The 15,149-nt window shown below is 61.8% G+C and overlaps 1 protein-coding gene across 1 annotated transcript in view; it reads right to left on the bottom strand.

The window, feature by feature from the left end:
* Positions 1 to 279: 279 nt before the first annotated feature.
* The window catches only part of CXXC1 (CXXC finger protein 1), a 29,344-nt gene continuing 14,474 nt past the window's right edge, over positions 280 to 15,149 (bottom strand). The window contains exons 11-15 of the mRNA XM_065859598.2: positions 12,977 to 13,087; positions 12,309 to 12,358; positions 11,641 to 11,737; positions 5,977 to 6,129; positions 280 to 1,734 (exon numbers count right to left, since the gene is read on the bottom strand). Of these exons, the coding sequence (XP_065715670.1) occupies positions 1,594 to 1,734; positions 5,977 to 6,129; positions 11,641 to 11,737; positions 12,309 to 12,358; positions 12,977 to 13,087 (552 nt within the window). The 3' untranslated portion in view covers positions 280 to 1,593. The remainder of the gene's footprint in view (positions 1,735 to 5,976; positions 6,130 to 11,640; positions 11,738 to 12,308; positions 12,359 to 12,976; positions 13,088 to 15,149) is intronic.

The following is a 15,149-nucleotide window of genomic DNA, read 5'->3' as shown; positions in this document are numbered from 1 at the left end:
ATACAGAGCCCTATAGAGCCCCACAGAACCTTATAGAACCCCACAGAGCCCTATACAGCCATACAGAGAACCATAGAGCCCAACACAGCCCTATAGAGCCCCATAGAGCCCTATAGAGCTTCATAGAGCCATAGAGTCCTATAGAGCCCCCCCGGTGCCCATAGTAACCCCTGTGACCCTATAGAAACCCCTATAGCCCCACAGAGCCCTCCTGGCCCCATAGACCCCACCCCAGCCCCTATAGCAACCCCTATGGCCCCACAGAGCCCCCCCAGCCGCTTCCTTTGACACCCAGTTTATTGAGGGGGAGGGACCCAGGCGTCCGGGAGGGACCCAGGCGTCCGGGGGGGTGAACACAAAGGGTCCAGGAAAGGGGACCCAGGCATCCGGGGCAGCCCAGGAGTTGTGGGTGGGGGAGACTTGGGGAGGGGACCCAGGCGTCCGGGAGGGATCCAGGCATCCAGGGGGACCCAGGCGTCCGGGAGGGGACCCAGGCGTCCGAGGCAGCCCAGGAGTTCTGGGTGGGGGAGAACTGGGGAGGGGACCCAGGTGTCTGGGGGGGACCCAGGCATCCGGGGGGGGAACCAGGCGTCCGGGGAGGGACCCAGGCATCTGGGGAGGGACCCAGGCATCCAGGGGGGGACCCAGCTGCCTGGTAAAGGGGACCCAGGCGTCCGGGGCAGCCCAGGACTTGTGGGTGGGGGAGACTTGTGGAGGGGACCCAGGCATCCGGGAGGGACCCAGGCGTCCAGGAGGGGACCCAGGCGTCCGGGGAGGGACCCAGGCATCTGGGGAGGGACCCAGGCATCCAGGGGGGGACCCAGGCATCCAGGGGGGGACCCAGCTGCCTGGTAAAGGGGACCCAGGCGTCCCGGGCAGCCCAGGACTTGTGGGTGGGGGAGACTTGGGGAGGGGACCCAGGCGTCCGGGGAGGGACCCAGGCATCCGGGGGGGACCCAGGCATCCGGGGGTGAACACAAAGGGTCCAGGAAAGGGGACCCAGGTGTCCGGGGCAGCCCAGGAGTTCTGGGTAGGGGAGACTTGGGGAGGGGACCCAGGCGTCCGGGAGGGACCCAGGCATCTGGGGAGGGACCCAGGCATCCAGGGGGGGACCCAGTTGCCTGGTAAAGGGGACCCAGGCGTCCCGGGCAGCCCAGGACTTGTGGGTGGGGGAGACTTGGGGAGGGGACCCAGGCGTCCGGGGGGGGACCCAGGCATCCGGGGGTGAACACAAAGGGTCCAGGAAAGGGGACCCAGGTGTCCGGGGCAGCCCAGGAGTTCTGGGTGGGGGAGACTTGGGGAGGGGACCCAGGCGTCCGGGAGGGACCCAGGCATCCAGGGGGGGACCCAGGCGTCCGGGGGGGGACCCAGGTGTCCGGAAGGGACCCAGGCGTCCGGGGAGGGGACCCAGCTGCCTGGAAAAGGGGACCCAGGTGTCCAGGGCAGCCCAGGAGTTCTGGGTAGGGGAGACTTGGGGAGGGGACCCAGGCATCCGGGAGGGACCCAGGCATCCAGGGGGGGACCCAGGCGTCCGGGGGGGGACCCAGGCGTCCGGGGGGGACCCAGGCGTCCGGGGGGGACCCAGGCGTGCGGTCAGCGCTGGGAGCGCAGGTCGGTGGTGAGCGGGTCGTGCTGGATGGTCTGGTGCAGCATGAGCGCCAGCAGCCCCGCGCGGTTGGTCATGGCGGCGCGGACGTTGCGCTCCTGCTCAAACAGCTCGTCCAGCTTGTACCACTGCGGGGGGACCGGGGACGGGGGACGGACAGGGGGACATCAACGGGGACGTGGGGACATCAGAGGGGGACATGATACGGGGATGTGGGGACAGGGGGACAGAGGGATATAGGGATGGACAGGGGGACATCAATAGGGACGTGGGGACATCATATGGGGATGTGGGGACATGATATGGGGACATGATATGGGGACGTGGGGACATGATATGGGGATGTGGGGACATGATATGGGGATATGAGGACATGGGGACATGATATGGGGACATGGGGACATGATATGGGGATATGGGGACATGATGTGGGGACATGATATGGGGACATGGGGACATGATATGGGGATATGAGGACATGGGGACATGATATGCGGACATGGGGACACGATATGGGGACATGATATGGGGATATGGGGACATGATATGCGGACATGGGGACACGATATGGGGACATGATATGGGGATATGGGGACATGGGGACATGATATGCGGACATGGGGACATGATATGGGGACATGATGTGGGGATATGGGGACATGATATGGGGATGTGGGGACAGGGGGACAGAGGGATATAGGGATGGACAGGGGGACATCAATAGGGACGTGGGGACATCATATGGGGATGTGGGGACATGATATGGGGACATGATATGGGGATATGAGGACATGGGGACAAGATATGGGGACATGGGGACATGATATGGGGATATGGGGACATGATGTGGGGACATGATATGGGGACATGGGGACATGATATGGGGATATGAGGACATGGGGACATGATATGGGGACATGGGGACATGATATGGGGATATGTGGACATGATGTGGGGACATGATATGGGGATATGGGGACATGATGTGGGGATATGGGGACATGATATGGGGATATGGGGACATGGGGACATGATATGCGGACATGGGGACACGATATGGGGACATGATATGGGGATATGGGGACATGATGTGGGGACATGATATGGGGATATGGGGACATGATGTGGGGATATGGGGACATGATATGGGGATATGGGGACATGATGTGGGGATATGGGGACATGATATGGGGATATGGGGACATGATGTGGGGACATGATATGGGGATGTGGGGACATGATATGGGCATATAGGGACATGATATGGGGATGTGGGGACAGGGGGACAGAGGGATATAGGGATGGACAGGGGGATATAGGGATGGACAGGGGGACATCAATAGGGACGTGGGGACATCATACGGGGACATGATATGGGGATGTGGGGACATGATAAGGGGGTATGGGGACATGATGTGGGGACAGAGGGATATGGGGACAGAGGGATATGGGGACAGACGGGGACATCAATAGCGATGTGGGGACATGATATGGGGATGTGGGGACAGGGGGACAGAGGGATATGGGGACGGACAGGGGGACATGATATAGGGATGTGGGGACATGATGTGGGGACATGATATGGGGACATGATATGGGGATGTGGGGACAGGGAACAGGGGGATATGGGGACAGGGGGATACAGGGACAGACATGGGGCCATCAGTGGGGACATCATATGAGGATATAGGGACATGATATGGGGACATGATATGGGGATGTGGGGACATGATATGGGGATGTGGGGACGGACAGGGGGACATCAATAGGGATGTGGGGACATGATATGGGGACATGATAGGGGGATGTGGGGACATGATGTGGGGACATGATATGGGGATATGGGGACACGATACGGGGATAGGGGGACATGATAATGGGATATGATAGGGGGACGGGGACATGGGGATAGGGGGATATGGGGATATGGGACAGACAGGGGGACATCAGTGGGGACGTGGGGACATGATACAGAGATATGGGGACATGATATGGGGATATGGGGACATGGGGATATGGGACGGGGATATGGGGACATGGGGACATCAATAGGGACGTGGGGACAGGATATGGGGACATGGGGATATGGGGACAAGGGGACATGGGACAGGGGGACATAAGGACAGACATGGGGACATCAATAGGGACATGGGGACATGATACAGGGACACGGGGACATGGGGATTTGGGGACAGGGGGACATCAATAGGGATATGTGGACATGACATGGGGACAGAGGGACGGGGGACAGGGGGATATGGGGACATGGGGACATCAGTGGGGACATCAATAGGGATGTGGGGACATGATAGGGGGACATGGGGACATGATATGGGGACATGATATGGGGACATGATATGGGGACAGGGGGATATGGGACAGGGGGATATGGGACAGGGGGATATGGGGACAGACATGGGGACATCAATAGGGACAGGGGGACATGGTATGGGGACAGGGGGATATGGGGACAGGGGGACACCCACTGTCACCCCACCACATCTCCCAGTATTACCCTGATGTGTTTCCCAGTGTCACCCCACGATGTCCCCAGTGTCCCCAATGACATCCCCAGTGTCCCCAGTACCACCCTGATGTGTCTCCCAGTGTCCCCAATGACATCTCCAGTGTCCCCAGTGATGTCCCCAGTGTCCCCAGTACCACCCAGTATGAACCTGCTGTGTCTCCCAGTGTCCCCAATGACATCCCCAGTGTCCCCAGTGATGTCTCCCAGTGTCCCCAGCGTCACCCAGTATCACCCTCATGTGTCTCCCAGTGTCCCCAGTGATGGCCCCAGTGTCACCCCATGATGTCCCCAGTGTCCCCAATGTCCTCCAGTATCACCCAATATCACCCTGATGTGTCTCCCAGTGTCCCCCATGACATCCCCAGTGTCCCCAATGTCTCCCAGTGTCCCCAGTATCACCCTGATGTGTTTCCCAGTGTCACCCCATGATGTCCCCAGTGTCCCCAATGACATCCCCAGTGTCCCCAGTACCACCCTGATGTGTCTCCCAGTGTCCCCAATGACATCTCCAGTGTCCCCAGTGATGTCCCCAGTGTCCCCAGTACCACCCAGTATGAACCTGCTGTGTCTCCCAGTGTCACCAATGACATCCCCAGTGTCCCCAGTGATGTCTCCCAGTATCCCCAATGCCTCCCAGTATCCCCAGCGTCACCCAGTATCACCCCAGTGTGTCTCCCAGTGTCCCCAATGACATCCCCAGTGTCACTCAATGACTCCCAGTATCACCCTGATGTGTCTCCCAGTGTCCCCAGTGATGGCCCCAGTGTCACCCCATGATGTCCCCAGTGTCCCCAATGACATCCGCAGTGTCCTCAGTGATGTCCCCAGTGTCCCCCAGTACCACCCAGTATGAACCTGGCGTGTCTCCCAGTGTCACCAATGACATCCCCAGTGTCCCCAGTGTGTCTCCCAGTGTCCCCAGTGCCTCCCAGTATCCCCAGCGTCACCCAGTAACACCCCAGTGTGTCTCCCAGTGTCCCCAATGACATCCCCAGTGTCCCCAGTGATGTCTCCCAGTGTCCCCAGTGTCACCCAGTATCACCCTGATGTGTCTCCCAGTGTCCCCAATGACATCCCCAGTGCCACCCAATGACTCCCAGTATCACCGTGATGTGTCTCCCAGTGTCCCCAGTGGTGTCCCCAGTGGTGTCCCCAGTGTCACCCCATAATGTCCCCAGTGTCTCCCAGTGTCCCCAATGACATCCCCAGTGTCCCCAGTACCACCCTGATGTGTCTCCCAGTGTCCCCAATGACATCTCCAGTGTCCCCAGTGATGTCCCCAGTGTCCCCAGTACCACCCAGTATGAACCTGCTGTGTCTCCCAGTGTCCCCAATGACATCCCCAGTGTCCCCAGTGATGTCTCCCAGTGTCCCCAGTGCCTCCCAGTATCCCCAGCATCACCCAGTATCACCCCAGTGTGTCTCCCAGTGTCCTCAATAACATCCCCAGTGTCCCCAGTGATGTCTCCCAGTGTCCCCAGTGTCACCCAGTATCACCCCAGTGTGTCTCCCAGTGTCCCCAATGACATCCCCAGTGCCACCCAATGACTCCCAGTATCACCCTGATGTGTCTCCCAGTGTCCCCAGTGGTGTCCCCAGTGTCACCCCATAATGTCCCCAGTGTCTCCCAGTGTCCCCCAGTGACATTCCCAGTGTTACCCAGTGATGTCCCCAGTGTCCCCAATGAGTCCCCCAGTGTCACTCACAGCATCTCAGCATCACCCAATGGACCTTTTAAGGCCCCAAACGTCCCCCAGTACCCCCCAGTACCACCCCCCAGTGTCACCCCATGACGTCCCCATGGCGTCAGCGATGTCACCCGGTGTCACCCGGTGTCACCCACCACTCGGACCCTCTCCAGGTCCACCTCGGCGCGCCTCAGCTTCTCCCAGCAGTAGTGGCGGTGGCAGCGGCGCTTGGGGACGCGGCAGAACTCGCCCGTCAGCTCGAACACGTCGCGCACCAGCGGGCACCCGCACACCTCGTCCGCTGGGACCTGGGGGGGCAGCACCCATGGGTGCCCTGAGCACCCATACAGACCCATAGAGACCCATAGGAGCCCATAGGAACCCATAGAGACCCATAGGAACTCATAGGAACCCACGGGTGGGGGACAGAACCCGCGCACCTCGTCCGCTGGGACCTGGGGGGGCAGCACCCATGGGTGCCCTGAGCACCCATACAGACCCATAGGAGTCCATAGGAACTCATAGGAACCCATAGGAGCCCATGGGAACTCATAGGAACCCATAGAGACCCATAGGAGCCCATAGGAACCCATAGAGACCCATAGGAACCCATAGGAACCCATGGGTGGGGGACAGAACCCGCGCACCTCGTCCGCTGGGACCTGGGGGGGCAGCACCCATGGGTGCCCTGAGCACCCATAGAGACCCATAGGAGCCCATAGGAACCCATAGGAACCCATGGGTGGGGGACAGAACCCGCGCACCTCGTCCGCTGGGACCTGGGGGGGCAGCACCCATGGGTGCCCTGAGCACCCATACAGACCCATAGGAGTCCATAGGAACTCATAGGAACCCATAGGAGCCCATGGGAACTCATAGGAACCCATAGAGACCCATAGGAACTCATAGGAACCCATGGGTGGGGGACAGAACCCGCACACCTCGTCCGCTGGGACCTGGGGGGGCAGCACCCATGGGTGCCCTGAGCACCCATACAGACCCATAGGAGTCCATAGGAACCCATAGGAACCCATGGGTGGGGGACAGAACCCGCGCACCTCGTCCGCTGGGACCTGGGGGGGCAGCACCCATGGGTGCCCTGAGCACCCATAGAGACCCATAGGAGTCCATAGGAACCCATAGGAACCCATGGGTGGGGGACAGAACCCGCGCACCTCGTCCGCTGGGACCTGGGGGGGCAGCACCCATGGGTGCCCTGAGCACCCATAGAGACCCATAGGAGCCCATAGGAACCCATAGGAACCCATGGGTGGGGGACAGAACCCGCACACCTCGTCCGCTGGGACCTGGGGGGGCAGCACCCATGGGTGCCCTGAGCACCCATAGAGACCCATAGGAGCCCATAGGAACCCATAGGAACCCATGGGTGGGGGACAGAACCCGCACACCTCGTCCGCTGGGACCTGGGGGGGCAGCACCCATGGGTGCCCTGAGCACCCATAGAGACCCATAGGAGTCCATAGGAACCCATAGGAACCCATGGGTGGGGGACAGAACCCGCGCACCTCGTCCGCTGGGACCTGGGGGGGCAGCACCCATGGGTGCCCTGAGCACCCATAGAGACCCATAGGAGCCCATAGGAACCCATAGGAACCCATGGGTGGGGGACAGAACCCGCGCACCTCGTCCGCTGGGACCTGGGGGGGCAGCACCCATGGGTGCCCTGAGCACCCATAGAGACCCATAGGAGCCCATAGGAACCCATAGGAACCCATGGGTGGGGGACAGAACCCGCACACCTCGTCCGCTGGGACCTGGGGGGGCAGCACCCATGGGTGCCCTGAGCACCCATAGAGACCCATAGAGACCCATAGGAACCCATAGGAACCCATGGGTGGGGGACAGAACCCGCGCACCTTGTCCGCTGGGACCTGGCGGGGACAGCACCCATGGGTGCCCTGAGCACCCATAGAGACCCATAGGAACCCATAGAGACCCATAGGAACCCATGGGTGGGGGACAGAACCCGCGCACCTCGTCCGCTGGGACCTGGGGGGGCAGCACCCATGGGTGCCCTGAGCACCCATAGAGACCCATAGGAACCCATAGAGACCCATAGAGACCCATAGGAACCCATAGAGATCCATGGGTGGGGGACAGAACCCGCACACCTCATCTGTCGGGACCTATGGGAGACGGCACCCATGGGTGCTCACAGCACCCACAGAGACCCACAGCACACAGAGAGACCCATAGAGACCCATAGGAACACACAGGAATCCATAGTGACCCATAGAATCCCATACGAACCCACAGGAGCCCACAGAGCACCCCTACAGGACCCATGGAAGCACAGAGCACCCATAGGACCCCATAGCACTCATAGAGCACCCATAGGAACCCATAGCACTCATAGAGCACCCATAGGAACCCATGGAACCCCATAATATCCACAGAGCCCCATAGGAACCCATAGGACCCCATAACGTCCATAGAGCCCCATAGGAACCCCATAACATCCATAGAGCACCCATAGGAACTCACAACATCCAGAGAGCCCCATAGGAACCCATAACATCCAGAGAGCACCCATAGAACCCCACATAACCCCATAACATCCACACAGCACCCATAGGATCCCATAACATCCATACAGCACCCATAGGAACCCAGAGAATACCATAGGAACTCATAGGAGCCCATAGAACCCAGAAAACCCCATAGGACCCCATAGAGCCCCATAGGAACTCATAGGACCCCACAGCACCCATAGGAACCCAGAGAACCCCATAGGAGCCCATGGAACCCCACAGCACCCATAGGAACCCATGGAGCCCCATAGCACCCATAGGAACCCAAGGGTGGGGGGACAGAACCCGCACACCTTGTCTGCCGGGACCTATGGGAGGCAGCACCCACAGCACCCATAGAGACCCACAGGAACCCAGAAAACCCCATAGGACCCCATAGAATCCCATAGGGACCCAGAGAGCACAGCACCCCCCTACAGGAGCCATAGGAACCCACAGAGCACCCATAGGAATCCATACAGTCCCATAGAGCCCCCATAGCTCCCCACAGATCACCCATAGCACCCCATAGCACCCATGGGTGCCCCACACCAACCCTGGGCTTGCGGGAGTGCTCGGGACACAGTGCTCCCCACAGCACCCATAGGAACCCATACAGACCCATAGCTCCTGATAAAGCACCCATAGCACCCCATAGCACCCATAGCACCCATGGGTGCCCCACACCAACCTTGGGCTCATCGGAGTGCTCAGGGCACAGTGCTCCCCACAGCACCCATAGAGCCCCATAGAGTCCCCATAGCTCCCCATAGAGCACTCATAGCACCCATAGAGCACCCATAGAGCACCCATAGCACCCATGGGTGCCCCACATCCACCTTGGACTCACGGGAGTGCTCGGGGCACAGTGCTCCCCACAGCACCCATAGGAACCCATAGAGCCCCATAGAGCCCCCATAGCTCCCCATAGAGCACCCACAGGACCCCACAGCACCCATAGAGCACCCATAGCACCCATGGGTGCCCCACACCCACCTTGAGCTCGCGGGAGTGCTCAGGGCACAGTGCTCCCCACAGCACCCATAGGAACACATAGAGCCCCACAGAGCCCCCATAGCACCCCACAGAGCACCCATAGAGCACTCATAGCACCCATAGAGCACCCATAGCACCCATGGGTGCCCCACATCCACCTTGGACTCACGGGAGTGCTCGGGGCACAGTGCTCCCCACAGCACCCATAGGAACCCATAGAGCCCCATAGAGCCCCCATAGCTCCCCATAGAGCACCCACAGGACCCCACAGCACCCATAGAGCACCCATAGCACCCATGGGTGCCCCACACCCACCTTGAGCTCGCGGGAGTGCTCAGGGCACAGTGCTCCCCACAGCACCCATAGGAACACATAGAGCCCCACAGAGCCCCCATAGCACCCCACAGAGCACCCATAGAGCACTCATAGCACCCACAGAGCACCCATAGCACCCATGGGTGCCCCACACCAACCTTGGGCTCGCGGGAGTGCTCGGGGCACAGTGCTCCCCACAGCACCCACAGGAACACATAGAGCACCCATAGCTCCCCATAGAGCACCCATAGAGCACTCATAGCACCCATAGCACCCATGGGTGCCCCACACCAACCTTGGGCTCGCGGGAGTGCTCGGGACACAGTGCTCCCCACAGCACCCATAGAGCCCCATAGAGCCCCCATAGCTCCCCATAGAGCACCCACAGGACCCCATAGCACCCCATAGCACCCATAGCACCCATGGGTGCCCCACACCAACCTTGGGCTCGCGGGAGTGCTCGGGACACAGTGCTCCCCACAGCACCCATAGGAACCCATAGAGCACCCATAGCTCCCCATAGAGCACCCACAGCACCCCATAGAGCACCCATAGCACCCATGGGTGTCCCACACCCACCTTGGGCTTGCGGGAGTGCTCAGGACACAGTGCTCCCCACAGCACCCATAGGAACCCATAGAGCCCCATAGAGCCCCCATAGAGCACCCATAGGACCCCATAGCACCCCACAGAGCACCCATAGGACCCCATAGCACCCACAGAGCACCCATAGCACCCATGGGTGCCCCACACCAACCTTGGGCTCGCGGGAGTGCTCGGGACACAGTGCTCCCCACAGCACCCATAGGAACCCATAGAGCCCCATAGAGCCCCCATAGAGCACCCATAGGACCCCATAGCACCCCACAGAGCACCCATAGGACCCCATAGCACCCACAGAGCACCCATAGCACCCATGGGTGCCCCACACCAACCTTGGGCTCGCGGGAGTGCTCGGGACACAGTGCTCCCCACAGCACCCATAGGAACCCATAGAGCACCCATAGCTCCCCATAGAGCACCCATAGCACCCCATAGAGCACCCATAGCACCCATGGGTGTCCCACACCCACCTTGGGCTTGTGGGAGTGCTCAGGACACAGTGCTCCCCACAGCACCCATAGGAACCCATAGAGCACCCATAGCTCCCCATGGAGCACCCACAGGACCCCATAGCACCCATAGAGCACCCATAGCACCCATGGGTGCCCCACACCAACCTTGGGCTCATCGGAGTGCTCGGGGCACAGTGCTCCCCACAGCACCCATAGAGCCCCATAGAGCCCCCACAGCTCCCCATAGAGCACCCACAGGACCCCATAGCACCCCATAGCACCCATGGGTGCCCCCCACCAACCTTGGGCTTGCGGGAGTGCTCGGGGCACAGTGCTCCCCACAGCACCCGTAGGAACACATAGAGCCCCACAGAGCACCCATAGTTCCCCACAGAGCACCCATAGAGCACTCATAGCACCCATAGCACCCCATAGCACCCATGGGTGCCCCACACCGACCTTGGGCTCACGGGAGTGCTCGGGGCACAGTGCTCCCCACAGCACCCATAGGAACACATAGAGCACCCATAGCTCCCCATAGAGCACCCATAGCACCCCATAGAGCACCCATAGCACCCATGGGTGTCCCACACCCACCTTGGGCTTGCGGGAGTGCTCAGGACACAGTGCTCCCCACAGCACCCATAGGAACCCATAGAGCCCCCATAGCTCCCCATAGAGCACCCACAGGACCCCACAGCATCCATAGAGCACCCATAGCACCCATGGGTGCCCCACACCCACCTTGGGCTCGCGGGAGTGCTCGGGACACAGTGCTCCCCACAGCACCCATAGGAACACATAGAGCCCCACAGAGCCCCCATAGCTCCCCATAGAGCACCCACAGCACCCCATAGAGCACCCATAGGACCCCATAGCACCCACAGAGCACCCATAGCACCCATGGGTGCCCCACACCCACCTTGGGCTCGCGGGAGTGCTCGGGGCACAGCACCTGCAGCCTCTTGCAATAGGTTTTGCTCTGGGGGTTGTAAACATCGCAGAACAGGCGGGTGGCCCTGGGGGAGGGGACACATGGGGACCCAGGCGTCCGGGAGGGACCCAGGCGTCCGGGAGGGACCCAGGCGTCCGGGGGATCCCAGGAGTTCAGGGAGGGGACCCAGGAGTTCGGGGAACCCAGGAGTTCAGGGGGAAACCATAAGGAGGGACCCAGGAGTTCAGGGGACCCAGGAATTCCGGGAGGGACCCAGGCGTCCGGGGAAGGACACAGGTGTTCGGGAGGGGACAAAGGAGTTCAGGGGACCCAGGCGTTCGGGAGGGACCCAGGAGTTCGTGGAGGGACCCAGGAGTTCAGGAAGGGACCCAGGAGTTCGGGGGGGACCCATAAGGAGGGACCCAGGCGTTCGGGGGACCCAAGCAATCGGGGAGGGGACCCAGGTGGCTGGGAGGGACCCAGGAGTTCAGAGGGGACCCAGGAGTTCAGGGGGGACCCAGGCGTTCAGGGGGGACCCAGGCGTTCAGGGGGGACCCAGGAGTTCGGGGGGGGACCCAGGAGTTCAGAAGGGACCCAGGCGTCCGGGAGGGGACCCAGGCGTCCGGGAGGGGACCCAGGCGTCCGGCTGCACTCACCCCTCGATGCGCGTTGGGTACATGGACCCGAAGGACGTTTGGCTCTCGTACTGTGGGGGAGCAGCCGCTCAGAGACCTATAGGGACCTATAGGGCCCCTATAGAGCCCCTGGAGCCTATATGGCCCCTACAGAGCTCCATAGGAAGGTCCATATGACCCCACAGCCCCTAAACATCCCCATGGGGGGGGCCATACGGCCCCTATAGAACCCCAGAGAAGCTCCATGGCCCCTATAGAATCCAAGACGAGAATCCATATGGTCCCTATAAAACCCAGAAACTCCCCCTATAGCCCCTATAGAGCCCCAGAATAGGGTCCATATGGTTCCTATAGAACCCAGAGACCCCCACTATAGCCCCTACAGAGCCCCAGAATGGGATCCATATGGTCCCTATAGAACTCCGGGAGACCCCTATAGAATACAGGGAACCCCTATAGGACATGGGCAGCCCCTATAGAACCCAAGACAAGGATCCATATGATCCCTATAGAACCCGGGGGAGCTGCACATCCCCTATACAACCCCCTATAAAGCTCCAGAATAGGGTCCATATGGTCCCTATAGACCCCGGGGTCCTCTATAGCGCCCCCTCCCGGGTCCCCAAGGCCCCTGCTGGGGCTCCCTGCCCCACATTTGCCCCCCAGGCCCCTATAGGATCCATAGGTACCTTGGCGTAGCAGCGCTCCATGTGCCGCAGCGCCACCTTGGGGTTGATGGGGTGACCGCAGGACACGCAGAAGATCTGCAGGTCGGTGTCCTCGCTGTCCCCTTCCGTGCTCTGAGGACCCAGGCGTCCGGGAGGGACCCAGGCGTCCGGGGAGACACGGGAGGTCAGGGGGACACAAGAGGTTGGGGGACCCAGGAGTTCGGGAGAACACGGGAGGTCAAGGGGGGACCCAGGAGTTCGGGAGGGACCCAGGAATTTGGGAGGGAACCAGGAGGTCAGGGGACCCAGGAGTTTGGGTGACCCAGGAGTTCGGGGAGGGACCCAGGAGTTCGGGGCTGGCTTAAGACTTCAGGGAGGGACCCAGGCGTCCGGGAAGGGACCCAGGAGCTCAGGAGGGACCCAGGCATTCGGGAGGGACCCAGGAGTCCGGGTGGGGACCCAGGAGTCCGGGAGGGGACCCAGGAGTTTGGGGCTGGCTTAAGACTTCAGGGAGGGACCCAGGCGTCCGGGAGGGGACCCAGGAGTCCGGGTGGGGACCCAGGAGTCCGAGAGGGGACCCAGGAGTCCGAGAGGGGACCCAGGAGTTTGGGGCTGGCTTAAGACTTCAGGGAGGGACCCAGGCGTCCGGGAGGGGACCCAGTAGCTCAGGAGGGACCCAGAAGTCCACGAGGGACCCAGGAGTCTGGGAGGGGACCCAGGAGTCCGGGGAGGGACCCAGGCATCCAGGGAGGGACCCAGGCATCCGGGGCTGGTTTAAGACTTCTGAGCAGGACCCAGGCGTCCGGGTGGGGACCCAGGAGCTCAGGGCTGGCTTAAGACTTCAAGGAGGGACCCAGGAGCTTGGGGAGGGACCCAGGAGTTCGGGGCTGGCTTAAGACTTCAGAGAGTGACCCAGGTGACGGGAGGAACCCAGGAGCTCAGGAGGGACCCAGGAGTCCGGGGATGAACCCAGGAGCTCAGGAGGGACCCAGGAGTCCGGGGATGAGCCCAGGAGCTCAGGAGGGACCCAGGAGTCCGGGGATGAGCCCAGGAGCTCGGGAGGGACCCAGGAGTCCGGGGATGAACCCAGGAGCTCAGGAGGGATCCAGGAGTCCGGGGATGAACCCAGGAGCTCAGGAGGGACCCAGGAGTCCGGGGATGAACCCAGGAGCTCAGGAGGGACCCAGGAGTCCAGGGATGAACCCAGGAGCTCGGGAGGGACCCAGGAGTCCGGGGATGAGCCCAGGAGCTCGGGAGGGACCCAGGAGTCCGGGGATGAACCCAGGAGCTCGGGAGGGACCCAGGAGTCCGGGGATGAACCCAGGAGCTCAGGAGGGACCCAGGAGTCCGGGGATGAACCCAGGAGCTCGGGAGGGACCCAGGAGTCCGGGGATGAACCCAGGAGCTCAGGAGGGACCCAGGAGTCCGGGGATGAACCCAGGAGCTCAGGAGGGACCCAGGAGTCCGGGGATGAACCCAGGAGCTCAGGAGGGACCCAGGAGTCCGGGGATGAACCCAGGAGCTCGGGAGGGACCCAGGAGTCCGGGGATGAGCCCAGGAGCTCGGGAGGGACCCAGGAGTCCGGGGATGAGCCCAGGAGCTCGGGAGGGACCCAGGAGTCCGGGGATGAGCCCAGGAGCTCGGGAGGGACCCAGGAGTCCGGGGATGAGCCCAGGAGCTCAGGAGGGACCCAGGAGTTCGGGGCTGGCTTAAGACTTCAGGGAGGGACCCAGGCGTCCGGGTGGGGACCCAGGAGCTCAGGGCTGGCTTAAGACTTCAAGGAGGGACCCAGGAGCTTGGGGAGGGACCCAGGAGTTCGGGGCTGGCTTAAGACTTCAGGGAGGGACCCAGGCGTCCGGGAGGAACCCAGGAGCTCAGGAGGGACCCAGGAATCCGGGGATGAACCCAGGAGCTCGGGAGGGACCCAGGAGTCCGGGGATGAGCCCAGGAGCTCAGGAGGGACCCAGGAGTCCGGGGATGAGCCCAGGAGCTCGGGAGGGACCCAGGAGTCCGGGGATGAACCCAGGAGCTCAGGAGGGATCCAGGAGTCCGGGGATGAACCCAGGAGCTCAGGAGGGACCCAGGAGTCCGGGGATGAACCCAGGAGCTCAGGAGGGACCCAGGAGTCCGGGGATGAGCCCAGGAGCTCGGGAGGGACCCAGGAGTCCGGGGATGAACCCAGGAGCTCAGGAGG

This window comes from Patagioenas fasciata, chromosome 36 (genome assembly GCF_037038585.1).
Source record: "Patagioenas fasciata isolate bPatFas1 chromosome 36, bPatFas1.hap1, whole genome shotgun sequence".
NCBI classification, from domain to species: domain Eukaryota; kingdom Metazoa; phylum Chordata; class Aves; order Columbiformes; family Columbidae; genus Patagioenas; species Patagioenas fasciata.
Note: the sequence above shows the minus strand (reverse complement) of the source record. Positions and strands in the feature narration are given on the sequence as shown.